General features: G+C 43.0%; 2 protein-coding genes and 1 long non-coding RNA gene across 7 annotated transcripts in view; 1 reads left to right on the top strand and 2 right to left on the bottom strand.

The window, feature by feature from the left end:
• The window catches only part of LOC126920338 (TSC22 domain family protein 1), a 202,587-nt gene extending 197,182 nt beyond the window's left edge, over nt 1-5,405 (bottom strand). Inside the window, exon 1 of the mRNA XM_050730571.1 lies at nt 5,277-5,405. The gene's annotated coding sequence lies outside the window, so the exon portion shown is untranslated. The remainder of the gene's footprint in view (nt 1-5,276) is intronic.
• LOC126920229 (uncharacterized) overlaps nt 1-23,921 on the top strand; it is a 41,297-nt gene extending 17,376 nt beyond the window's left edge. For 2 of the 5 annotated variants that reach the window (XM_050730291.1, XM_050730301.1), the window contains 8 exons: nt 420-591; nt 4,066-4,195; nt 14,745-14,983; nt 18,244-18,375; nt 18,464-18,571; nt 18,689-18,949; nt 19,110-19,368; nt 20,341-23,921. In XM_050730291.1, coding sequence (XP_050586248.1) covers nt 420-591; nt 4,066-4,195; nt 14,745-14,983; nt 18,244-18,375; nt 18,464-18,571; nt 18,689-18,949; nt 19,110-19,368; nt 20,341-21,425 — 2,386 coding nt within the window. In that variant the 3' untranslated portion in view covers nt 21,426-23,921. Of the gene's footprint in view, nt 1-419; nt 592-4,065; nt 4,196-13,572; nt 14,283-14,744; nt 14,984-18,243; nt 18,376-18,463; nt 18,572-18,688; nt 18,950-19,109; nt 19,369-20,340 lie in introns of those variants that run through there. The other 3 variants (XM_050730307.1, XM_050730316.1, XM_050730327.1) reach the window with 2 other exon arrangements.
• An 891-nt stretch (nt 23,922-24,812) lies between these two features.
• On the bottom strand, nt 24,813-27,318 carry LOC126920484 (uncharacterized). The gene is made up of 2 exons (XR_007711977.1): nt 25,756-27,318; nt 24,813-25,288 (listed from the first exon to the last, which is right to left on the bottom strand). It is a non-coding gene; the product is annotated as an uncharacterized LOC126920484 (long non-coding RNA).
• Between the last annotated feature and the right edge of the window lie 481 nt (nt 27,319-27,799).

Below are 27,799 nucleotides of genomic sequence, written 5' to 3'. Positions count from 1 at the left end.
CAATGAATATCGAATCTCATCATCGGTTACGTCGAGTGCTTAAGATAGATAGGACCAGTCGCTAACAGATTTTCGCGAGCAGTTGTGAAATCTCGATGGAAATTCCCATTTAACAGGAATTACCTGTACATAAGACCGGTAGAGGTATCTCGTTCGATGACGGTATCACCTCAACCTTGCTCCACTTGTAAGCGAGGCGATACAAGAATTCCGCCACGTGTATTACTAAACAAATATTTAACCGTAGACACGCATAATTTGTGAACATTCGATTCGTCTCGCGAAACATGTTTCGTTAATTGCTCGAATGGGTAGTACAGTTCTTTCGAAACTATTCGTTCAGGAGGAAAGAACACACGTGGAAGATAACAGGTGATAATTTACATTCAATAAGGATTCGTGACGATTATCTGTTACAGAATCTTCGAAAAGATCAGGTACTACTTTGGAAACTCCAGTGAATCGATACCGATGTCGTTCGTGCTGGGATTTTACGTGAGTCTGGTCGTGAAGCGATGGTGGGAGCAATATAAACTATTACCCTGGCCAGACAACTTAGCACTCTTTATCAGCGCAGCTATTCCTGGTAACGTAAGTATAAGGATGAAAGAAACATTTCGACGAATTCGTATTCGTGTTGAATCGTGGAACAGCGAGAATACTGGAAGATGAAGTTCCCAGTAAACGAAGCGGCTCAAAAGAACGATAAACGCGCAGCCTTGCACGGATAGTAGTTGTCGCTGCGCTTTGTCTCATTACGCTAATGAATTGCCGTGACACGTTTCGGTGTCGTTAACCTAAGTAGGTGCCAGCTCTCGGAGTCACGCCACGCCCAGAAGTGAAAAAAATGCGAAGAGCGATCATCCCATAATTGGCAAGCGAGCAAATCTTCTTGTAACTCTTGTACATCCGCTTAACAGATAGCTAGGAACGATAGACGCGGTTCCTCGAGACGCGATTCGCGTGACCCTTGGCATGCGACTCTAACTTCTGGCACACGTGTTCGCGCGCGACACGCTGCACAACTTACAAGAAATTTCCGCTTGTTATCGTTACTTTCTCTGATCGTCTCGCCTAAACCGAAAACGAAAGTTCGTTTCTATGAACGAGCGGTTCCTGACTATCTTCGATCATTCCAAAATGCTTAGTTTCTGAACTTTAAGTCAACGACTACGGTCTTCATGCTTGGTTGCCGTGATTACCGAGAATCTCAAATATTTTTATACGAACATGGTAGCGACCAGTTCGACGAAGTCGAAGACGAGCTTCGTGGTTCGAGTTTCGTGGCTCGTACTTCGAATTCGTCGAGGAAGGGTCTTCCAGCTGTGTGGTCAATGACACAATGTCGAAGTGAAAGTGCAACGTATACATCGTAGCAAGAAAGAAGGACGAACCTACGCGTTGTGCTACCTCGCGCACAAGAGAGTTACTCGAGAGAGTCCGTCCTCGTTGCTCTCCGCTAACTGCACTGCCATCAACGCTCTACAAAGACCGTGCTCGCATTATGTACCACCCGGTTAGAAACTGGTGAACGCATACCACACTGCGAAACTGGCTATAAGTTTCCGTGGCTAACGATATCGTATTAATAGAACGGGCCGATCGAGTACCAAAGGGTTTAATCGCTTCCTCTTGCAACGAAGTTCTCTTCGCGCAGTGTTCTCCTATTGTGTCCGTATCGAGGTCCACACCTCGTACAGTGTATACGGTATGTACGACGACGGTGAAACAATTACACGTGCCGATTTGATCGATGTAACGCGTATCGTAGATTCCGATTATCACGTCACACACACGAGAAAGTTACACGCGGAGAGTTCGAGACCGAACAATGGCAGCTGCCTAGAACTGCAGCTGAATTTCTACACGTTGTCAACGGACAAGGTCTCGAGGCGCGGAACGGGACTGTAGTTTTCTACGTATGTAGAAGAGAGCCGCGGTCATGTAGTCACGTAACGCAAAGTATCGGATTTGTGAATGAGCAGCGCCGAGTGGGCAGCACGAGCTTCTGGGCTGTGCCTTTCATTGAAATCTAATTGGAATTCAGGCCCCGAGGCGAGAAGGATGCCTCGACTCCCACCTTCTCCCCCGTAAGGAGGATCCTTTTCAAGCTGCCAAGCCGTGCATTTTTGCACGCGCAACGTTAAGTCGCTGTATTCCGAGGAAGAAGGGACGTTTGTCTTTTGAAAGTACAAAACCGATGGGAAAAAAAGGGACACGAGTGTTCGTTACAGAAACACGAACCGCCTCGAAGCACCTCGAAACCCTTGACGAAATCTACAAGCTTCTACATCTTCGAACGACGCGTCTTTATTCTCCGTTATTCGTGTGAATTTACAAAGAAGATTCCGATTAATTAGCCAAATTAAAAAAAAAAAGAGCTCGTTTAAAGCCCAGCAAGTGAATTAATCTTTGTAGTGAACCGTTGCGCGAGTTTCAAATGCCTAGAGAGACTGATAGCGTAGCATTGCTTCGGACAAAGAATGCGAAGAACCTGTACGAAGGTGAAACTAATTAATCTATTATGACTCGTTCAAAAAAAAAAGAAACAAGAAAAAAATGGAGTCTCTTTATAGAACGCAGCGAAACCCCATTTTTTCACATTTCTAAATATTCGTCGAGAATAGAAGTCTTTGAAAACGCGGATAATGTAAAAAGTAAATTCTTTAATTAGAAGACTGTGTATGCAGCTGCATACATTTACATGTAATCGGCATACCTCTAACTAACGTGCTGGTCATTCATATTTCGTAATTAACGTAAAGCTCAAGAAAGCGTAATTCGATCGTCGAGGAGTGCAAATGAACGGACGATGTTGAAACATTTGCGGAACACGCCACGTACGAGTTTAATTAATCAGGAATAAATTGCGTTTCCTCGGACTTTCAGTGGATCGCACGGCTCAGTTCGCAGCGAGCAACTTTCTTCGTTCAGATCGCGATACGCGATCGTTCTAAATCAGCACGTGGCCTCCGCTGTAGCGTTCACCGTCCACGTGTTATTAGCTAAACGAAAATTTTAGTTTCGACAAACTTTCTTCAGTCGTTGCATGCATTATATCGAGCGAACGAGACGTGCCTCGATCCACAAAATGCTTCATCTGAATCTCGTCGTGTTCTACATACGTAACGATTCGACCGATCGACCAGTTGTCCAATTAACGATTACCAACACGATTACCTGCTACACGATTGCCAATGGTGATTGCGGTTAGCGGCGGGTACGACAATCATTTCACAGAGGCGTTCCATTTCATGTAAACGCATTTACAAAAAGACAGTTTTTATCGCGCGTGGAAAATTTCGATCCAGGAACCGTTGGCTGCGATTTCCGACTAAATTGACATTCCAGCAAGCGTGCGCGATCGTTTACCGCGATGGCCGTTGATTACAAAACGCGCGGCCGATTACAAAATGCGCACGCGTCGTTGGCCAGAAACGAAAGGAAAAATACGCGGTAGGCGCCACCGTGGATTTTTCTCCGATTATTATTGGAATCGGCTCGAAACCGGTGACGATTCGCGATCACGGGCCAAAAGAACAAGGGGAAAGTGTGTACAAGACATGGGAAACGTGTCCGGCATTCATGCAGCCTCGGAAACGAATTTTGAAGCAGACACGTCCTGATGATACCGATTTCCTTCGATTCTCCCCCCGCTCATTTGTTTAATCTGTGCTTATAAATATTCCATTGTAATAGACGTGTGATAGAATACCGTTCGATGGCCTTGAGAGACATAGTCAGACAAGAAACGAAAGAAATGTTTGCTCTGTTACTTAGTCAAAGCTTCGGTGAAGTCGTACTTAATAGAAACGGTATCTCGCGTTTTTTAGTTCTTTTTCTACAGAAAGTACTTTGTTTGGCGCGTGAAATCATTTTAACTTCCAGTAATTAAAGGCATTAAAATTATTTGTGAGAATCACCTGTTACGTTATTTTTCTGTGACTATTAACAAAGAAGTTATGGTCACGAATAGACACAGTTTGATGTATACCACACGTCGTAAAAGTAGATATCTAAAGAGAGTGCCCGAGGTAATAATTTTGAAATATTTTCACATTACAGGACGAGAGAGGCAGACTGATGAGGAGAAACATCGTAAGATACGCGGTGCTCGCGTACGTCATTACGCTTCAGAGGATTTCCTTGCGCGTGAAGAGACGGTTCCCGACGCTTCAGCACATCGTAGACGTTGGTCAGTGAGTTACTCGTTCATATATATTACCTAAATCGTTTTACTTTCTTTTATTCGACGAGAGCAAGGAACGTGTGTCGCTTTTAGAGACTCTCATTTTGAGCACAAGCTATTTACGGAACTAAACGTAAAATACGAATGTATGTATTAAAACGCAGCGAGGAAGAGTAAATATTTTTGTTGTAATTGTGATGAAAAAAGAAGAAAAGTAATAACTTAATGGAACAACCGATAATACTTCTGTCCATGGCAGACATTACAAAATATTTATTCCATTGTTATCTACATTCATAGACTGATATGTTACATAAGAATCGTTTCTGACGAGGAGTATTAAATCGTCACTTTCTATGCGAATGATCTTATCTGTTATTCACCGCTAAGCGTTTTGTCTACATTTGCATCTATACGTTGACTAGCAAACAGATTCGAGCACGAAATTTTGACGAAGACTGGAGAATTGTAATTTTCATTACCAAATGAATTAACTAATAATACCGTTAAAGGTTTAAGAGTTCAATGAAAAATATAATTTGGAAGCGGACTCGGTTGCTACTTCAAGGACGCGTAGTCAATTAACACACATGCCAATTCCTATACAATTAAGCGACTCTTATGGCAACAAGGACAGTTCAACGACAAATGTACGCGAATTCTTTCCAAAATAAAAGAGCCGTCAGGATTTTTGGCATTCCCAGAAGAATTACAATCAGTCCTTAATAAGTAATTCGTATGGATCAATTGTATGATAAGCAACGTTGTATTTGCGTGATGGAACCGTTATTTAATCGAAATTTAACCATGTGTCATGCATAACCTTCGAACGATTGCCCAGCGATCTGTAACTGTATGTCTCTGATGGAAACGTTATTTATACACATGTTTCAAATTATTAACGCTTTTGTTACTTCGTGTTTCGATACTTTCTCTTCATATTTGAAAACCTTGGAGTAATTTACGAGTTTACGATCTGTCCTTACTGCCGATAAAGAGAGAGGAAGATACGCCAGCTTCGAACACTGGTAAATAGTCTTCAAAATTCCGATAATCATGCAATCTATTCGCAAATTACACCACTCACCATTATCGTTGCTTGTGATCGCCATTTTCTTCAAAATTTCCTTTGTTCTACATTAGGATTAGAATTGTCAATCACTTCTGCAGACACGTAGTTATGTTGAGCCAATTTTTTTTGTATTATACGTATTTGTTTGTTTTATTGTGAACAAGCAGACATTCGTGATTTAAAATACGGTATATGTCAAACTCACTAAAAAACAACTCCCTCCCATCAAAGAATCCTTTAGAATATTTGTTAAAATAATACTTGACACAATTTGCAAGTATTATAAATTATCATTAAAGTAACTACTACTCACAATATTATCGTTTTGAGAGAGAGAGAGCTATGAATATTATTTTAAGAAAATTTCACAAATATATTAAGAAGCATGTCACGAGTTAGAAGACATCACACTGTCCCTTTACTTATCCACGTGCATTCTGATTCCTGTTACATAGACTAATAAACCAAGATTTATCACACATTCTTTGAATACGTACGTGGAAAGAACAAGTCAGAGTAGATATGCATTCCTTTCGTTCTATGAACACAAAACAGTCGTGACAAATTTCACATTCAGAACAATTCACACACGACGCTGGTACCACTCAATTCGCCATACTTGTTTAACATCGGCAAAGAAGCGCGCGCAGCTAAAACATAAAATACTATGGCGCTATTTTCGAAGTCATACTCCATACTCTCAAACGTGATATTCATATGAAATTCGAATACAATGCTTGAAAAGGAGTTTAAAATTTAAATGTAATATGTAAAACTGTATTATAATATTTCAATTTAAATCTTAATTAAGAAGTGTAAAGTAAGAGATTTGAACTTGCAAATTTAGATTTACGGATTTGGATTTGAAAATTTAAAGTTAAAGATATGGGTCCGCAAATTTAAATTTCTAATTTAAATTTCTAATTTGAGCGTAACTAGGTTCTTATAACTGTTCTTATCTAAAACGTTGTTAGAGGATCTAGTGCGATTGACAGAAATTGCGTCTAATGATTTTCACAATTACGCTTACGGTATCTTTAAACAGGGAGAAAGAAATGATTTCTCGGGATGCAAAAGAACGACTCGAATCACCGTGGTTTTTGTCAATCGACGGCGGCGGCGGCGAGGATGTGCATGTCGACTAGAAATAGCACGCATTTTTCAGGCGCCGGTTCCGCGAATCTTCCATGAACATGAGCATGCTCCCCGTGGCCGGAGAAATAAGTGACGAGAGCGATAACAAGAAACGATCCTTCCGTGGAATTATCTCCGTGGACACGTGAACACGTTGGCATCACGCACACTAGTCGCAAAAGAAACGTGCCGTCGGTTCGCCGGTGCCACGGTAAAAGAACTCCGCAAAGACGATCCAAATCCGTTCTGCGGCGACTCTGGAAACGAGCTTGTCTCGCCAACAAAACGTTGCGGATCGTCGCGTGAGATCTCCATCAATAATTCATGCAGCGAGAATGCAACGTATTCCCCAAGCTTCAGGAAAAAAGACGAAACAGTATTTCAAGCGACTGCAAACACTACTCTAAATGCGAGACGTTGAACACCGACCAGTAACATCCAGACGTAATTGTGATTTTGCGGTGTTACGTCCTTCCGAAGGATTATGCCGATATTTATGGTCGCGTAAATAAAACATAGTACATACCTAGCCATGATCTTGAGACAGGAGGAAGTTAGAGGACAAACGAGACATTCGATCGTTCACTAGCTACGTCTCAGACTACACTGGTCCTGGTTTCTAGTTTGTCTTTTCTGAGATATGTCAATGCCAATGCCGTTGTGACATCGATGAACGTATTTCGTGTTGTTTTTAAATCTGCCAAGTAAATAGCACGTTTTGAAACAATTTCTGTTCGTGGATAAATGCAACGTTGTTTGAAAGCAAATGATGTTTAACAGGGACATGGAATACTAAGAAGGTCACTGGTAATTTTAGAACAGCGACCTATGCATAAAATAGTAAACATTGCGTTCTATTTATAACGTACGATCATGTTCTTTACCGAAACAAATTGAAAAAATGTCAACTACGTCCGATTGCGATTCTCCACAATTGCAATGAGTATTCCGGGCGTAACAGGACGAAAACGTATGCACAGCAGATTTTAGAGCGCTTAAATTGCAAACGATTCTATTTACTAGTCGCATCGCAACGCAACCGTTATGGTCGTTGACTTTTACTGTAGTTCGCGAAAGACGCAGATGCAAATCACTACTGACACGGAATAGGTGTTGGTATCAACAAGTGAAAAAGAATTACTGAGCCTTATTACAGCCTCTTGTGTTCTGACGATTCAATAAAACGTGGTGCAATCGTTCCCCACGAATATGAAACACCTATGTTATGTTAAGTTATGTTAAGAATGTTACGCTGCTAATGATCATCGATAAACGAAAGCGTCGAAGTAGGCATAAGTAACTATTAAAACAACAGGAACGAATTCCATGAATATCGCTGCCGATCGGTTAGCATCGAGAGATCCGCGATATTATTAGCAGGGCGTACCAATTCCGTGAGGATCGCGGTCTGGAAATTCTCATCGGTTCGAAAGAATCTCGAGAGCTGGGTCGCCGGTGTAAATCGAACGGCACGACTCACGCCGCCAGGCAATTTTCACGTGCGTCCGGGTAATTTTCAAGAAGCGAGCCGAGGCCTTAGAAACGCGGAGCGCCGGCGCCAGTTCCTCATCCTTTTCCTTTTCCTTCTTGGCGAGATATTCGTTTTGCTCGCGGTACGCGCCGACCGGACCAGCGCCATGTAGTTTACAGTCTATTCCCGGATCCCAACCGAGTCGACGTTACAACAGGCTCCTTTTTATTACCTGCAATGTCGTCGTCTTTTTTTCTTTTCTCCACGCGATCTCTCTCTTCTTCCTCTTCGGGTATGCATAAAAATAACCATCTGGTAATTATAGTCCATCTCGAATACCGATACTATGTCATTTGATAAGATAATCACCATCACCAACTGTCTTTGATTTCCTCGAAGGGTCTATCGGCCGCGTGTCTCACGATTCTCGGTCGTTCTCTTGCCGATTTCTTGATCGGACGCCGCGACCTCCCATTGCTGCTATTGATTTTCACCGTTACCATGGCGCCTTTCGAGTTCTCCAACGCGTTCCCCGACGCATTCTCGAACCTTCTCCGATTTATCGCACGTCATTAGTCGTATACATTAGTTCCATAGATATACCGTATATACTCCATTAATTTCATCTCTTAACGACCTTGCTTTTCCTACGACTATCGTGCTAGTTCTGATTACCGTTTTATCGAAATCGGCCAGTTTATGTCCTCGTAGCACGCTATCAACGGAAAATTGTACGTCCATAATGCATCGACCAGTTATATATATATATATCGAAAGTCTTACAATTCCACGTACAGCCCCGAGATCTACATACGCTCATACGCGACTACTGGTTCCAACCAGGCGATAGGATATGTATGCAGACGACGTTAAATATAGCCAGACATAATGAGAGCCTTAATCTATCTTCGGCTACAGGTGGTAATTGGCTAGACTAGTATATCGAGCTCGGGATAGATGTGGCTTCGGCTCGCGAGAGTTGCGGTGGTGGCGCGTGAGCGAACCATCATCATCATTATCTTGAAGATCGACGTCGTCATCATCGTGGCCATCCACATCAGCCTGAGCAAGAAACTCTAAAACCCGTTTCCTCTTCTTCTTGACCGCTTCTTCGTCGCTCCACTGTCTCCATACCCATCCATGGTCCCGGTCGCATGCATCGTCTTCTCGGTCGACCGTAATACGCCGCACGCGCTACCTATATTTAGCACAAATTATTGTTCCGACGAGAGTTTCTCTCCGCTATTATGTCGACCGATCGGCGCCTGTTCGATACGCAAGAAAATAATTACTCGCCTGGAGAGCGTGCGTGCGATGGATCTGCGAGCTAGATTACGATCGCGGGATTTTAAGAGGTGTCGACGGGCGTGGAAAATCAAACAGCACAATGCTGCGAATCCTTTCAATGGGAACGGAAGATCGCGAAATTGCGAGGCGGTAACGCGCAAATTCAACGTTCTCACTGATTTAGCACGTACTTAGCGGTTGATTAAAAGTCGCTGCTTGCCTTTTAAATGGTGGATCGAGAGAAAAAGTGTCGACCATGGAAACGATAAAGGCGCTGTTCTAAAATTAACGGAACACTCTAGCTTCTGCTTCTGTTTCCTTGACCTTTCCACGAACAGTTAGAATGTACATGTTCTTGAGCGTGAGATGGCCTGATTTCCACTTCTGGTGTTTCTGAAATGCCGGAAAATGCGGTGATTGTGAGGCGTCCTTGTAGAGGGTCAGTCTTGTGAAAGGTCGGATCTTTCGATCCCATTCGGATCCGCACGAACGAAGAAAACGGAGCAATAAAAAACAACTAGCCATTTCCCTGTTTGAATAAACGTTTATTGATTGTTCGATTCTCGTAGAATTTTGTCGACTTTTTCTATTTCGTCTTCGTACTGACACTTGTGTTAGAATTCTGATTTGAATTCGATCACGTGAACGAAGCGTTATTAACTCGTCGATGACGAACTACTCAAAACACCTCGCATCTGTGTAAATCGATTTTATTTTCATACTCGTTTATTATTCATCGTTTTATCACTCTTCTGCCGCGAGCGTCAGAAGGGAACAAAGTGGCGGGTTTGTAGAACATTTCTCATGTTCGTATATTCGAAAACAATATATCTGAAGTGTCAACGCGCTTCTTGCAGTTCTAAATATAACGATAAAATTGAAAGCTATATACAAACGTTAACTTCGAATTATTAAGACCAACATGCTCGAGATATGCATGGGTAGAGAAAGTAGACTAAGGTATATAAATATCAAATGTCTCTCTCAGATCTAGTAGACCAGTAATCTAAAAATCAATCTTTATAAGACACAAGGTTCTTCTGACGAGATCTCAAACCGACTATTTTAGCCGATTTTTATTATCGCTGGGCACAGTTCAGAATTTTCTAGACGCCATGGAACTGTGAAAGGTTCTAACAAATTTCACCAGTCAGACTTTGGTCATTCGTTGATAGTGAAATCGTTAATGACGCGCGGTATCGTGACGGTATCGTATAGTTACACGTGTCTACGAATAGTCGCCCGTACACGCCTTCACGGGCGTGGACTAGTCGATTTTCTCTTTGGCAGCCAGCTCTATTGACACCCAGGGCGCATCCATGATCGCGTGTGCGCGCAATGATTTAAACTTGCCCGCTTCTAATTACGCGGTGATATTTCCTAATCAGTCCAGTTTCACCGGCGCCAAGCGTCGATACCCTGCTTGGCTGAGTGTCCGGTCGTGCGCGCCAAAAAACGCGCGTATCGCGATGTCGCGCGTCCAGAAAGTTTATGAAGTTCAATGTCGATGGGTGACTCTGCGTTTTCGTTGTTCCGCTGCGGATCGAAACGCAGTTTCACCCTTGAAATTACGACTGCGATGACGAAACCATTGCTGGACTACACGTTGTGGATCGGGCTTAAAGAATTACGAACTGGACTGGGGGACTGGTTTTCTTCGAAGGATGCTTTTCAGCGTCGGTTCGGCGCGGTGGAGCGGGCAGGCACGCTTGAGAAGGAGGAGAGACGAGGAGCATGGTTGATTTTTTACCTTCGTGGCGACCTTGCCAGCCGAGCAAGGATCCCCACGTTTATTGACCCCTATAACCATTCTCCTCTTTAAGCCCGTTGTGCATCCGAGTTGTGCTCGGACCGCTCCCTCTCTTGCTTATCTCCGTCTTCAGCTGATGCTTTCGAGAGGTAAACATCCTTCAGAAACGAGTATGACTTCTTCTTATTCGTCGAAGCGGTTTCAATCGGTGAACTTGCTCGTTGCGCGACCACGTAATTTTCTTAGATTCCGCCTTAGTCGCCGCGTAATCGTTTCTGAAAATCAAACTGTTTTGCTCTTTGCTCGAGACTACTGTTATCCGTTACGTACAGGCTCGCCTAGCTCGATTAAACTGATAATGGAACGCCGCGTTTGCCGACGTTCAGAAATTTTACCGTCTTTATTGCACGATTAACGTGTCATTAATAACGATCGTACACAGCCTGTTGCACCGTTTATATTCGATTCGCGATGACTACACAAGATCCATGTTATTGACTTACATACTCGAGGTGTAAATAACTCGCGCCAAGATCCGATTCGCTTCCACACGAATGCTTTCGTAATTAACGGCGATTTTGTCTCGTTAGCGGTTATTAACTGCGTGAAATAATCGACGAGATTCTCTTTCGAAATTTGTCGCATTACAGTGTCATCGACATTTTCATCGAATCATGAGGTCATTGTCGTCATTGCCAACGATTCCACTTTGCTTATAAATCGATGCCACGAGCTAAGCATAAAGCCCGTGAAAGCGAGCACAAGTTACTTCCGAACGACGATATTCGCGCGCTTTCGAAAAATTTCGTTTCGAGCGGATGGCGTCGCGTATTTTTCCGCGTGAAAATCGCCAAGTGTAACGTGCGAAAGCGGCTGAGTTTCGTCAAGCCCGAACGATCGTCAAATATTTTTTTTTTTTAATCAGGGCAAAGCTAATCTCTTTAACGTCAATTTCCAGGAATAAACCGCATAGAATAATAAATAGTTTCTTTTCAATCAATTTTATCGCTCATTTATTAACATAAATTACAGCTGTATAATCGATTTGCTATCAGGCAATTATTCTTTACGAAAGCAGCGCTATGACATTGTTTCTTGCGCTGAAGTCATTTCTGATTACAAAAATCAAGCATCTGCATCTTCTAATTGTCAAACTAATTGACAAAATGTCAGGCATTATGTTAATCGCCTCAGCGTACTTTAGGTGCGTTCGTAATGCCGTATTCGTGACTTTTGCGTGACTCATACGATGAGTTATCGCTCACGACTCTCTCAGTTGCAAATTCTCGAACTCATTGTATAGAAGCCATGTGACCATGCGATTGCATCAAGGTCGTACACACCGAATAAAGAACCGATTGCATATCGATTCAGCCGGTAGCGCGGCGTACCGTTTCGATCGTATAGAATGCTCGTGTGACGTCTACAGTCGATTTCGTTCCATCGGCGATCGATAACTCTCGACGCAAAGACGCCATCGATAACTTTCATCTAACAGTAAAATATCTCTACAATTCATCCTTGAGATAGATTTTAACCAGCTATAAACGGCTGGGTCTCATAACGAACGAATAAATAGGAAATTCGTCGCCCGAAACAGGGACGAGAAATGGTCCACGCACGTCGAAAAACGGGCACGTACGCGAGCCATATTGGTACCAACGGCATTTTGCACGTTGGTTTTTCCGATTAAGGTCATTACCTGAACCTGCTCGGTAACATATGTGCCACCATTAATAACTAGACGTCAACACTTGCGTTTCTTTGATCAGGCAGACTGTTTCTTTCGGATGGCTACTTGTCGAGGAACGACGCCACGAGTTATTTCGATAACTGCTCGAACGATGGCGTCGCTTTTTTCGGCCGTTTGCTCCTAGCTTCGTTATAGATACCGTCCGTACAGAACGCATCCGTTTCTGCTGTAACAATAAAAAGATTCCCCTCGAGAGAAATTATCAGGATCCCGTTAACCGATCGAATACCAATCGAGCGTAGTTACGATGCTCACTGCGGTCGCCCGTGACTTTTAAGATGGTTTTTTTCGTCTAAGGACGATCGTTAAAGTGTCCACCAGGACAGAGTCTGGAACGTTTCTGTTGCACCCATAAAACACAAAGCGTCGCATAATATCTCCAATTGTTCAACTATTGGTGACGATTCGTTCACGTGACTGGTCGTACAAGAACGTCGTCACTTGTTTATACGAGGTGTTTCGATACGATAGGATACAAACTCGAGACGAGTAACACGCTTAATTAGCTGGTAGAACACATACACGGAGGCGACAAAACGATCATAATAAAGATAGACTGAAGATCAAGCGTGTAGCTTTAATTTCGCAGTCATCTACGGACGCGTAACGTATTCCTACAAGAAAGCAACAGCTTGTGAAATCGACTGTTATTTATGATAGGTGTTTTCTCACAATGCTTTTTCACTCATTATTTGCTGCACACCGCTAAGAAGGCATATCGATTTCGAGGTCATTTACTAATTGTCGACATGTTAAACTCTCCAGGCGTGAGGTGTTGCATGGTACCATATGTTGTTGTAACTTTGAGAAAAACTGTATCAATTGTAATACCTATATGTTCTTTATTTCCTATATGTTTTATATAGTTTTTATTATGTTTGTTATTTATAACCTGTTCAATTTCAAAAGCGTTTATATATAAATGCTTAAATATAGCTTCGTGGTTAATAGGATTGTTATATTGTAGTACTGTTTGACGAAAAAGATGAGATAGCTATACTACGTGAGAACGAAGTTCATCAGGAAATTTCACTATCTTATCGAGCCATGTTCCTTCTGCAAAAATTGTACAATAATATTTCACTTAGACGCGTAAAAGTTTCTATAACATTGCTAATTGTAACCACAACGCTATCACGTTTCAGGGAAATATCGGTTAAAAGTTACGTAATAAATACGTAATGCGAATTGTGGGCGGAAATCGGCAACTTAGCATTCTACCAGTGAGTGTTTAGTTTTCTTTCGGAAATCGACGGCCTTACATTTAGCGGAGTTATAGCTAACTATTCGACGTGCTCTTCTAAACGGGACGACCATCGCCTGACTAATAGCGTATTCTCGATTGCGCTCTTGGCTACGTGCAATGTGCATCATTCTCCACGTGTTTCATGTTTACGAACCGGTCACGTGAGCAGCCACAAGCCATTACATAATCGTCGTATTGCCTGCTGATAAACAATCGCCCTTTCTTCCTATAACGCTAATGGATACCATTTAACGATCTCTAAATGTTCGAATTTATCACGCTCGTGGATTGTCATATAATCTTTGTAAAATATGCCGTCAGAAGATTTTATGGACAATGTAGAAGGATTGGGACGTTACAAGCATCGAACGGTGTTAATAGTAAAATATCTAGCATGTTCCGAGAAATCACGGATATATAATTAAACAATGATGCGCGAATACACGTGGCAACTACAGGGTCGACGAGTTTAAAAAGTTTCGTATATATTTGCATTCATATAACGAGTAAAGTAAGTGACTACGTAGTGGTGGATCCGCGAAAGTCGCGTTCTGAGGTATAGATTGCTCGATAACGCGACACATATGCAAACGCGTTCGTCGATTTAACAAATTGCGGATGAATTTATCCGATGGAGACAGACTTATTGTCACTCGATAACTATTCCTCTTCACGTCCCAGCCAAGTTATCGGTTTGCCAGCGACAATTCGGTAACCGTCCGTTCGGTGAAAGTTCGCGGGAGATCTCTATGCCACGTTTCTACTTCGATATAGTTTCGTCTTCACGCTCGAAAGTTTTAATAGAGTGAAAATGACCTAGCGATCCCGCTGTTTCTTTCCAGGTCTGATGATGGAGTCGGAGAAGAAAATCTTCGAGATGATGAACAAGAAGGCGGCCATGTCGAAGTACTGGATGCCTTTGGTTTGGGCGACGAACATCATCAACAGGGCCAGGAGGGAAGCCTTAATAACTAGCGACCAAGTAGTGCAAACCCTCCTTGTCGAGTTAAGCGACATCCGGAAGAGGCTTGGCGCGCTCATTGGTTACGACACTGTTTGCGTTCCTCTCGTTTACACTCAGGTGAGTATCGAAATATTCTACAAAACCGTGTCACCGTTCGAACACGTATCACTGTTAATACATTTTATAATTCTTTTAATATTCTGTTCGATAAAACGTCGAATGACTGAAAACGTGAAGGTGGACTAGACATGTGAAATTGTTTGGAAGGCAAACAACATTCACCGGAATGAAATTTTCGAATCTGCCGATAGATCATCCAAGTTTAAAGTTTCTCCTCGTTGACAAGCGTTACAAAAAGCGAAGATTTAATCAAGGAATGGCACAACGTATTATTCTGTTTCCAATCTCATTCAGAAATCGTGGAGAAGCCGGGTAATTGCGATGGCGTTTACCGTCATTGAGAAATGCCAAGTGTTTTAAACGAACGTCTTCATCCCGAGCTGATTCTCATCGTAACCACCTCGTCGCTTTGATACTGTTGACAGTGTGCAGCGCACGCTTGCGTAAGTCTTAATTCCGTTGTTAGCTTCACAATGCAGCGTTTTCTCTCGCCATTTCCTCTAATCAAGTTTTTCCAATAGAATCTCTCTAACATCTTTCTAACGCTTGTAAGCTTGTTTCATGCTCATCTCTTAGCGAGAGTTTCAACAAACGCGAGTCGACACGTCCGGCGTTAAGGGAACGGCCGTTCCTTCGAACGGTGCATTTCAATTTGCCCGGCCGAGTGTAGTTTCCATAGCAAGAAGTTAACGAGCTTCGAGGCAGTAGCGATCATTAGAAAGTACGTCACCTCGTTGCAACACGATATCATCGATAAAAGACTCGATGCGTAATTGCGGAGGCCGCCGACGCTCGAAGATCATTCATTTAATATACGGCAGACATTAAAAAGTTACCAACTACCCAAGATCGATGTTAACAATGTGCTCGTGGCTCTCTTTATCCAGTTCGAAGGACTCGATTTGTTGCGGCGCAGTAACAAAACGGATCCATTCTTGGAAAGATGTTTCGTATTCGCAATTAGCAGGCACGTATTCATTGTGCAACGTTAATTGCTCATCAGCTAACGTCCCTAATTGTTGGCTACGAACGCCATTATTTTCGCGGTATTAAAGAGCTGTTCGCGTCATAATCTTGTATATACGTGGCCAATGTCTGGGAAACAATCTTCGTCCAGGCTTGATAAATTCAACTTTAAAGGCATTCTCTAAAACTGGTTAATAAGCACAGATTTGAAAAGCGTGATGAGCAACTGAATCAATCACAGTCGACATTACATGAACGATGAGAAAATTGTTCATTCATTGTGCAAAAGTGCGTCATCGACTACCAAGGATAATAATAAATACGAAATTGAAACACATCGAACGAGGAAAAGTATGATAAAAAAAAAACCGATCGCCTTTTTCCTTCGGGGATACATTGATACGTTAATCGTCGGGGATTTCAATACCGATTACATTTAGTTCGACCACAAACGATGGGGTAAGCCACTCGGTTAGTCAGCTGCATAGAACAGAGCTCATTTTTATTCCCGTAACTCGTACTCCTCACATAAATTATACCGGTAATGGAATTGATCGATGATTCGCGTTCCGCATTAGTTTATCAGTCGGTGGGAGAATGCTTGGGATTCTTGGTTGGAAAATAGAGCATGCTCACGCGAGGAAAACGTGCTATTAATCCGTACCACGAGAGTCAACATGGTAATTCACAAACCAGAGACGTTTCATTATGAAGATTTCGAGAGATAAACGCACGGTCGGATTGCTTTGAATTAGTGAAAATAACGAGAAGTGTACACGGAGAATGTTCAGGAAGAGCAACTCAGCTGTAATTATTTTCCTTGTCGTGTTTTCGTGTCGAAACAGAACCGTGACGTGCGTTCGTCTTTCACCAATCGCATTTTGTCTCCGTGGTAAAAGCAGGATAAAATCGCATGGTTAGACGTAAACCAGTACGATTCTGCTGTATAATAATACGTTTACCGAATACTGTTCGACCTGCGTGGTTTACTCGTATCCATCGGTTAGCATGCACATTTGTATAGCATGTATCCGCTTACAGAAGTTTTATAAATTTCCAAAGGAAAAGCGAGATAGAGACAGAAGGACAGAACAATTTACCTGCGATGCGACAATGCGCTTTAATTACCAGCACATACACTGCGCTGGTTATCCTTTGTCTTCCAACACATTTTTCTCTCAAATGACGTTATTATTAAAATGAAGCATCTTGCGTCATAAGTTGAAATCCAAATGATTTATACGTCTTTCTGTATCTTTTCCAAGCAATGTTTTTGCACGGAAATAAGTACATTGTCGATATCGTATGAGCGAAGAAGACAGTACGCATGGTCAAGGATGACAAATGAGTCGAGCGACAATCTCGTCGCGGTCCGTCGATACGGCGGAAATAAATTTCACAGTCAGTTCAACGTGCGATCGATCCTCTTCGTGTGCACGACGATCAAAGTCTAAAGATAATCCATCGATCGCGCTTTTTCTTTTATTCACAACGAGTCTTTGCATAAACCATCGTTTCCTGGTGGCCTTCGATGAGAAAGGTAGTATTCTTGATGACCTTGATATGATTTCATTCAAACCTGTTCGTCCACGCGTATACAACGCGAAAAAGGGACGAAACCGAAAGGAACGTAATTCTTTGCCAAGCTTGACATTACTTGCTCTTTGACAAAGGAACCTTTCACCTTAGAAATGGCCAATGTCTATCGTTTCATCACGATTCTAACTTTTTTACGAACTTCAGGATATCCAGTATTACTTTCTCCGAGCCCATCATTAGCTACAGCGTAGTTTGTCCATGAACAACGTACGTGTTCATCGAGGCACTGGCGTTCCTGTATTAAGTTTCATAAAGGTATTCTTGAAAACGAACGAAGAAAGTAATTCTGAGAGAAGCGGTATTTATAGCGATGCAGGCGACGTGGACCAACGATGGATACTTGTTTCTTACCTTCGACCGCGTTTATTCGTTCTTCCTCGATACGCAGAAAGTATACGACACTCGTTCTAGGAATCAAACAATATGATGTAACACGGCAATATCTATCTATAAATTTCTGTCGTTTAATTTACCCATTTGTCCTCTCGGTAATCTCGCGCTGGGGACATTTGATTAGCAAATTATAATGAAGCCATTTGTTTTTTTCCTTCTTCTATCGCGCGTCGCAAAATTAACGATGACTCAATTTTATTTCGCCAATTACCAGTAGTCGACGTAACGCCGTTTTTAGGACCGTGATATTCACGGTTCTAATCGAACGAGTTTGAACACCGTTTATTTACGTTTTCCAGGTAGTCACGCTATCGTTGTACGCGTATTTCTTTTCCGCCTTACTCGGCAGACAATTTATCGAGCGCACCGACGTCGGAAGCGGAAAATACGAGGAACCGGACATGTATTTTCCATTTTTCACGGCTCTGCAGGTAAGAACATCGATCGTAAAGACGCTTGTAAAAAGACGATCCCGTCTTCGATGAATAACTATCGATCAATCCGATTCATTCGTTCCAGTTCTGCTTTTACGTGGGATGGCTGAAAGTTGCCGAGGTATTGATCAATCCTTTCGGCGAAGACGACGATGATATCGAGTTGAATTGGCTTATAGATCGTCACATCAAGGTAAGAGGACAACTTTCTCTGGTTCCACTGAAATTTAAGTTAATCGTATAGAAATTGAAATTCAACTATTGTGTCACAAGATTCATATTTATTAACGGTGACGCGTTTATTTGATAGGCTGGATACATGATCGTGGACGAAATGCACGAGGAACACCCAGAATTGTTGAAAGATCAATATTGGGACGAGGTCGTGCCGAAAGATTTACCGTATACGGTGGCTAGCGAGCAGTACCGACGAGAAGAGCCAAAGGGTTCAGCCGAGCATTATAAGGTCAAAGACAGCGACGCTCTGTATGCAAACGTTATATTGGGCCCACAGATCCATAATCACGTTCAACATCGCAAGACCCACCAGGATGACATGTACGCCGATTACGTAAGTACACGTCACCAGATGAACTTGAAACTCTCGATGTGCAACCGGCTACCTGTATTTGGTGTCACGATCGGATCGTGCAGCAAACATGTTGGAAAAATATTTATTCCAAAGAAGTATTTATACTTGATATATTTATATTCGCTTACATGTATTACAGGAAAGCGTCGATACTCCGTTGGTCGAGCGAAGGAAAAATTGGCTACAACGACAAATTACTAGAATGGGCTCTGTACGTAGTTCTTCGACCACTTACAGCAGCGGCGGTGGTTTCTTCTCCAGAAATCGTCACAATAGCGTTTATAGCAGCCCTGAAACTGGAGGTTTACCGCAAACAAACAATCCGAATCTTAAGATGTCCCTTTATGATAGGCTAGTTGGACGGAAAAGCATTCGAAGTCAAAGAATGGGTCGACAAGGCAAGTGATTTACGCAAATTACTTCCGACGTGTCTTCGTACGCGACAAAATAGAAACAAATAGAAGGAAATTAAAACGTAAGGAATTGCTACGCAACGTGATAATATAATTCTCAAGCATGTCAACAGAATGGTGCACAGTCTGGAATAGCGTTTGTCGTAATGACGTTCATTTAACTATTTAAATGATAATGATACGATCTTACGTAACGCCTGCGCATTCACGTTAACAGTATCTCTCGTTTCTATGAATTAAAGTCAATAATCGGTGCCTCTAACCGAGCCGCGTTGTTCTCTATGAAATGATGAAAAACAATTCTTTGCTATCATTACAAAAAATTGATTTCCAGAAGAAAAAAAAGGAGTAAACAATTTCAGTTCCGTTACTCGAGCGATAATCGTATGTATTTCCGTTTTTCTTCGCCGGCATTTTCAAAGCTGCAATCTTTTTGCGCGTTCCAATGTGACACGAGAAAAACATCTTTCAATGAAAGTGTCGCGAATGTTCGAAGTTTTCCCCACCTGGCTACATGCATGCAAGGAATTATGCAATGAGTAACCTTGTGTAATCTGAACAATTTCCGCAATCGCGAATCATTCTTCTCGAAAAAAGTTTTCTTAAGACCTTGTGCTTCTTTCTCCAATCGTTCCTCTCACTTATGATAGAAAAAAAAAAGGAAAGCCACGCCAGTGGCGGAAAAATACCTAAGCAATTATACCTAATCGCATTTTATCCATCCATTCTATTCTCAACCCGATTCGAGGCGGTCGAAGGAAGATTCGTTTCCTTGCACCATAGCGGACCGTTTTCTAGCGGTAAAATAAACGCAGCCGCAAAAATTGGCATGATCATCGTTAGCCTCGTTATTATTGCTGCCGGCGCTAAGAATAGTTTAATCGTAAGCTTAGGATCGAGACGCGGACTCGATCATTCCGTAACAAGCTTGTCTAATTTATGTTCGTTTCCCGGCAGGTACCATGACGAAGTTGAATCCGGTGCCGGTTTCTCTGAAGAATCGACCTCGCATACCGACGCCGGACGTGACGAAAGAAGTAGTCGACCGTGAACAGAGATTAGCTCTATCAGCGACGAACGCGGCGAACATCGGGGCAGGCGTCGTAGGAGTGATACCGGCGAACGGCCACTATCCGGATCTATCGGTTGTGCAGGTCGTGCTCTCGCCCATTCAAGAAACGGAGGGCACGCCTGTAACTGGGAAATCTGGAGCGGCAGCGTTGGCGCAGGCTGTTCTCTCTCCTACATTGACCAGTGCCGGTCTCGTTGCTCCTGTTACTTTAACACCTGTCACGATGTCGCAGTTAACGCAACTAGGACTGATGACGACAACTTCCGCGTCCATGATCAAACCAACGAATCAAAGCAACGGCGTTCCTAACCAAGCCACCTTAACCGAGGTAAACAGCAGCGAGGAAGAGGGGTCAGGCAGTGGAAGCAGTAGGAGTGGCAGCATTACAGGACAAGAAGAACGTTCCACGCCGTTAATAAGCCAAGACAGAAGCACTCCTCTGATAGGAGAGAGGTCCAGTCCTGTGGGCAGCGACGGTAATCCGTCTACCTTCGACAACTATAACGATCGCTCTCCCATTCTGATAAATCCCGAGAAACTCGGTTACGTGGTTACCACGATGTCGACTACTCAAGATGGTAAGATAGATCCACGAGGCAGGCGATCGGCTTCGTTGCCTGGTCCTCCAGTTGTGCAATTGCGAGAGGACAGGAGTATGTCTCTGCCACAGTCGCCGGGTCTTCAACCGAGGGAAAATCGCGCGGCCTCGGTATCGAATGGTCACGAACCTCCCAATATAGATAGGCTCATAGTGCATGGAAAGGACATTCGACCGAGAACTAACAGCATCGGCCACGATCTCTGTAGACCGAGTCATCGTATCCAAGACACTTCGAGGAAGATCAGCAGCGTGTCCTGTACCAACGCGTCGCTCTCCAGTGGTCTAGGTACAACACCTATCACGGCGACCACCATAATGCCAGCGACTACTCCGGTTGCTGGTAGCAAGAGGGGAGAGGTGTACGTTTGACTCGTAAATCTAGGGACAATGTGGTAAATTATACTTGGTCGTGTACGGCTTTGATCGTCGTGGGCGATTCGAACGTGCGTCGCACTTGCCTAAAATCCGACTCCGTCCATTATAGCGACGACTTGGCGTTTCATACGCGGTGAGAGTAGGAAGCAATTTTCGCGCGACAAGCATGAACGATAATGGGATTTTTTTATTGATCGAGCTCCAAGAGCTGAGAAACGCTTCGAACGATCGTGTCACTCCGATGTAAATACGATCTTAACTTATGAGCATTTCGATCGACGAGGTAGCTAATTATCGATACAGAATTGACACTGGTATCGCGCGCTGATCGTTCGACAATCGTAACTATTACGGAAATAACAGCGATGGAATCGAATTCGTCGATTCCTGTATGTAGCAATCGCGGAAGCGCTTCTCTTCCTTTTGTCGTAAGTATGTGCAATAACGCGGTAGCAAGATGACGGTGCGTAATCGACATTATGAAAATGGTGTCGTTCTCAAGTCCTCAGCGTAAAAATTATAACGTTCACGCGACAAGTGGAAGAAAGGAGTAGATGTTGCGAATACGTCAGTGTCGCAGATACGTGTCCTATACACGATATGCGGATAGGATACTTTTTACTATTTGTGCGTGTTTTACTTTGGCTGCGTCGTAACATTGTGATACGAAATATTTTTGCTACGATAAACGCAGGGGCGAATTTAAATGTGTTTCTTCTACTTCTTCTTTCCGCGAGTACGTACGTCGAGAAATGGAATCTCGATCGCAGACAAAGTCAGGTTACGCTTGTAAATAGCCGATCCTCGCGAGACGCCACATGACTCGTCGTTTTCGGCTTCTAGCATCTAGATGAAAGATTTTCCCTCTCATCTGAGCCGACTGTGTATTTATTCGATGCGCGACGGCAACTCGGAAACTCGACGTTATTAATCTGTTCGTGGATGGAACGAAACGCATCGAGTCAGGCTCTATTGCGAACTGGAAAATGACGAGTGCATATATGCATGTGCATGAACACGCAACGTTTGCCATATTTGCCATACTCGGAGACACTTTGCGTAAAGAAATTGCGTGCAACTGTAATCGCGAATCTTCGATCGGAGCGATTTAAAATTGAGCTACAACTTCCACGATGCTCTACGGTATCGCCGGTTTGCCGATCTGCATCATTTATTACTCTATAATAATTTAGGAGTTAGTAAGTTAGTTTTATCGATACGAGAAACGTTCGGGAACTCGTGCGCGTGAAGAGCAAGTGCAAACTGCGGTAGTCAACGAACAAACTCGGCTCAAAAGAACGAATTACTTTAGAAAAAAAGGATATTCTCGATGGAACCATCGATTTTATTTTTTTTACTGCAAATTGCACTTGCTTTTTGTTCGCCGCGTATTCAGTCACGCGTCTCTGGAGAAACGCGTGGCAGCTCAAGCTTTTTCTATATAAATTCGAGATCACGTAAATGTAAGTAACGATTCGATGTATGTACATGGTGAATGAAGCTGGCGATAGAGCCAACGAACATGTACATAGTAGATGAATTAAGTTAAGGTTACTTGGTGTATGAGATTATGAACATGCTCAATGCACGACACGCGATATTTGATCGTCGATGTGAACCGAGCGTTGTCTTTGTCTTCTTCGTTGGTCGGCAAGGCCGGTTTCACACGAAGATAAGCGTATCGTAATACACGTATTGTAATCTGCGTATTGTGTGAATGTCACCATTTTTTGTAACGTTTTATCTGTCGCCGTCATACAAAAAGTATCTATCGTAACCGAAATACGCGAAATGAGTATGATATTTAGTATCTATCATACGCGTATCTCCGTGTGAAACTGGTTTATGGATCGTAATTTGCAGTAAAAAATGTGTAAATACGGACGTATTTTTAATCGATTTGTTATTCCACTTTTTTCTCCTTCTATCTTTGCGATGTTGTAATTTAGGCAAACTTGATCGAATTCAGTGGATTTAAAGATGTAACGTCGAGATAACGTTATATAAATCTCTTAGCCGAGACGGTGTTAAGTAACGACGATTATAATTCTAATTAGTTACTTAACGTACGAGATCACGCGAACCACTTTTTGTTAACTTAAAGGTATTATTATCTCTCGACCGAGATAATATTCTGTTCAGAGTTCCGAAAGAATTGGAACGTGCTCTACTTTATAAATAAAAGAAAAGTATTTAGAATGATTTTTCTGATTTGAGCATTCGTCGGTACTCAAGTGTTACTACGATCATGAACTTCGAACAAATAGAAGTGTATCCGAACTTGTAGATATTTGTACACATAGTATTTGTATATAGATTACATCTCGTTTTCGTTATGATATCTCCGATCTGATTATAAACTATATAGGTAACGAATTGTTTCGGTGCCTGAGTCGCGTCAGCGTGATGTAAACGAACCACGTGTAAGAATAGTAATACATTATTCTTATTATCTATATTCTGCAATAAAAATAAACGTTTCCAAACGCATCAATGTCTTCTATTTCCTAAGTATAGTAGCAAAGGTTTTGAATTCGCGTGGCTGCATGATTCATCGTGCATACTGATGACAGGAGATTCCATAAATTCCAATAATCTCAGAAATTCTAGGGGTCTTCGAAGCTTCCTGTGATTACGCAAACGTTAGGGATTCAAGGAGGTATTGGAGATCTTGTCCCTTGGGAAGTTCCACAAATTTGAGAGGTACGTTTGCAATGGCGAAGATCTCTCGTACCCATAGAATTTCCTGGAACTCCTGATTGGAATCTTCAAAGCGTTCTACGATTCCGTTATTTTTCTTTTTTCTTTTTTTTTACGTGTTATGGTATTTTTAATTTAGTAATTTTAAACTTCCTGTTACTCTGATTCAGTCTGAACAAATTTAGACTTTAAATGTCTCTGGTCGTTTAGATTCTTTCCATCACGAGCTCTTTGGAATTTCTTAATACCAGTTCCTACTAGAGTTACCAATTATAATCCCTTATGAAACTTCTATTGCTTAGTCACTAACATCATTTGCAATGCAAATATAATATTGCATTATGAATGAAACATTTCTCGGTGCTAGAGCTGTATCTCCACGGTATGGGGATCCAGGTTTTCACTGGTGACGCGCGGCAGTAGTGGGACACCCCGTGGTGGGGTGCTGTTACCACGGGTCTAGTTGAATGTTCGTCACTTTCGCTCGTTCAGCCGTACCGGCTGGCTGGTTATGTTTTTGCCCCCTTCTCATTTTGGTTTGCTATTTTCATTCTTTATGCTTATGCATACTTATGAATACATCCTCCGTCTCAATTTCAATCCTTCGTTTTCTACCTTCTATCTTGATTCTCCGCTTCCACTTCGATATTAAGATGGTTATATATTCAGAATGCTGCTAGGTTATATTTAGCAAACTAAATGTTTATTTTAATCGGTATTACATGTACGTACACGCGAATCTTATATCGAATTGATCAGGATTCTTATTCAAATAAATCAATCCACTTGGAATAAACTCTAGAAAGGAGTGGCTTCTCCCGCCCACCCTATCTCTGTGATTAGAAACTCTGCATCGTCTAAAGTTGGTAGGCAGCAATCAACATCTAATCGAGGATCACGCGGAGCAACAGTGTCCTTCTTCCTTGTGCCTTTTCCCCGAAGCAGTACCATTCGCTAGAACTAATCACGCTGGTCTGGATCGAGGAAGCCAGCGGAATTGTATTCGTCACTTCGAAGACGCGCCTACGTTCTTCGTCCACGTTGAACGTATTCGTCGCTGAGCAATTTCTCGGATCGCTCGCAGCGAGAAAACGCTGTCCCAGAGCTAGCGATCATCTCAACTCCGCGTGCCTGATGTCCGTAGCTTGTCCTCTGCTCTAGAACAAATAAGAGCGGCTCACGCGCCGTTATCCACGGTAAACTCTCGAACACGCGTGAAACGCTAAATATTTATTAGATGCAACCGACGTACTGACAACTGTCCATCGTTTCACCAACCTGTAACACGGTATCAATTTCCACGATGAGACCGCTCTAGGTTATATTCTTACACGCTAGAGAACATTTAATTTTACCATTAGAACGCGTGTAGTATCATGAAAAAGTTGATAGCACTAGCTTTTTTGACGACTGTCGACACTTTGTAGTTGTAATACCGTAAATGTAACGTTGTTGAGTAAAGTCTAGTACTGTGAATCAGTCGTGCAGATACTTTTTTCTACTCTTCTACTTATTTGGGTTATGCTAAAAATAATCTATAAATAATTTGATCTCTTCCGCAACTATACTTTTCATTAAATAAAAATTTAAAACCGTATCAAATGAATGAATTTTTAATTCTCACCGCATAGCGACTCTCTTCGCTGCAACGCGTCATCAGCGTGCAAGGACCACGTTAGTTTATCTCTTGATATCGTATTGGGAACTGTGATCATCGCGAGGCTAGTCTCAACTCGCGGTTCTTTGACTTGACACAATAATAAATCATTACGCTTGTCACGGATTATCGGATTGGCCGCGGTCGGTCGCGTGATGGGTGGCGAACGGCCGCTTATCACCGACAGCATGTGTTTGCACTCAGCTATGCTGGTGAGAACTTTTCTTTTATAGAACCACCAACCTTGTTACCTCTTGGCCACTTTTGTGCGCGCGTCCTGTCCGCTTCTCCTCTCTTTTTCCACCGTGTTTCTTCTGTTTTTCGTTTCTTTCGGGACACCTCGCTACCGAGATGCCGGATTACACGAACATCAGACGGCGTTTTCGCGTGGGAAACCGTCCACGAGGAGATTTCATTGGTTGAGGGAGATCCGGTTTGTACGCGATATTGTGAACGTCAATGAAGATCGACAGTTCAGATAACGACAACGGGGATGCGTTATCGTTCGATGTCTAACGACCGGCATCGAGATTCGGCCGACGTTGTCGTTAACAGAGTTGGACAAAAATCTTCGTGACTGAGAGCAACACGGGTTTCAGATAGCGGAAACAAATTGGGGAGATATCATTTATATACATTATAGAAATTTATCGCTCAAGAATACATTTATTGCTCCGTCGTTCAAGATAAAAGCAGCTCTTACGACGGTTCACAACGCTTTACGACGTTTAGCGATATACGTCATTGTCACGCGAAGATACTTTGTTACAAAGATTCTGAAGACCATGATACCTTATTCTTCACTTCGTTCCCGATTATACATACAATGAATAATGACACGAGATGGTAATTATCGTTATCTTCGAACCCTGAACCCCTCTGTGCGCGAAAAATCAAATCTTCTCTAGCGTGTACGCGGAATCGACGAAACCAGTGAAGATCAATGGAGCATGGATCATGGAGCAGCTGACAATCCGGAGACGGTCTTCGAAACGGTGGTCTGAACGCTGCAACGCCTGTAGCACAAAGGCGCGTGCGTCGCCCGTTCGCCACGTCTTCGAGACGCGTGGGTCGGCGATTGCAAGCCAGCTTGGACTCGCGACTTAACGATTTCCAGCGACAAGGTACGAACTCGTGGAGAGCGAACGCGGAGCCGCGAAGATTTCACGTATGTCGCGACCCGCGAGTGGGTGGATCGTAGAAAGCGGAATAACGTGACATTAACCACCCTCGGGAGCGTCTCGCGGCAAATTTTCGACGTCCGCGGAATCGCGAACCTCTTAACAGCGCAATCCAGCTACCAGACGATAAAGATAACCTTCTTGACTGTATCCGTGACATTTATGCACTGCTTGCACGCGTACATAGATCAATGTATCTATGTACATAGACATATGTATGTGCGAAGCATCGCGTTTGGTTAAATTCCAAAGAATACCGCGAGCAACAAGAAGATAAGTGCACCCATTTTCCCAAATGTCGATGCAATTTCATCGGAATTTGCATCCTGTGATTGTACAACTCGACGAAGATCAGACTTTGTACTGAAAACCATGAGCATCGATTCTTGTGTTTGTACACAAGGTACCAGAAGAACCACGAACCGTATATCGGGAAATGGGATCTGTTAGATCGTTTAGGTAGATGGCAAGCAAAATCAAAGGGTCCACGTTTGGCAGGATGATTCTCCGACCACGACGACGATGAAATCAAGTCGTGGCTGGCTTTTTTAGAAGTAATGTCGGTGGTTAGAGTCTGGAGCGGTCTTCTGCGGTCTCGTGGCCGTCGATGGTAGGCGTGGGAATCGTAGAAACTGCGAGGGCACGCTCATTCTCCTCTTTCTTCAGCCTCATCTTCGTCGATTCCATTTGACGAGTCGATTCATCGCGAATCCCGGTCGAACCGTGATCCAGAGGATCGTCGGATGATTGCGCGTGCCACGATCGACGCCCACGACGTCATCGTCGATACCCGCGAAACTGATCATCTGCTTTTCCGCGCTCATCCGGAC

The sequence above is a fragment of the Bombus affinis genome, chromosome 1 (assembly GCF_024516045.1).
Source record: "Bombus affinis isolate iyBomAffi1 chromosome 1, iyBomAffi1.2, whole genome shotgun sequence".
Classification (NCBI taxonomy): domain Eukaryota; kingdom Metazoa; phylum Arthropoda; class Insecta; order Hymenoptera; family Apidae; genus Bombus; species Bombus affinis.
The sequence above is the reverse complement of the archived record's forward strand: the minus strand, read 5'-3'. Positions and strand labels throughout refer to the sequence as shown.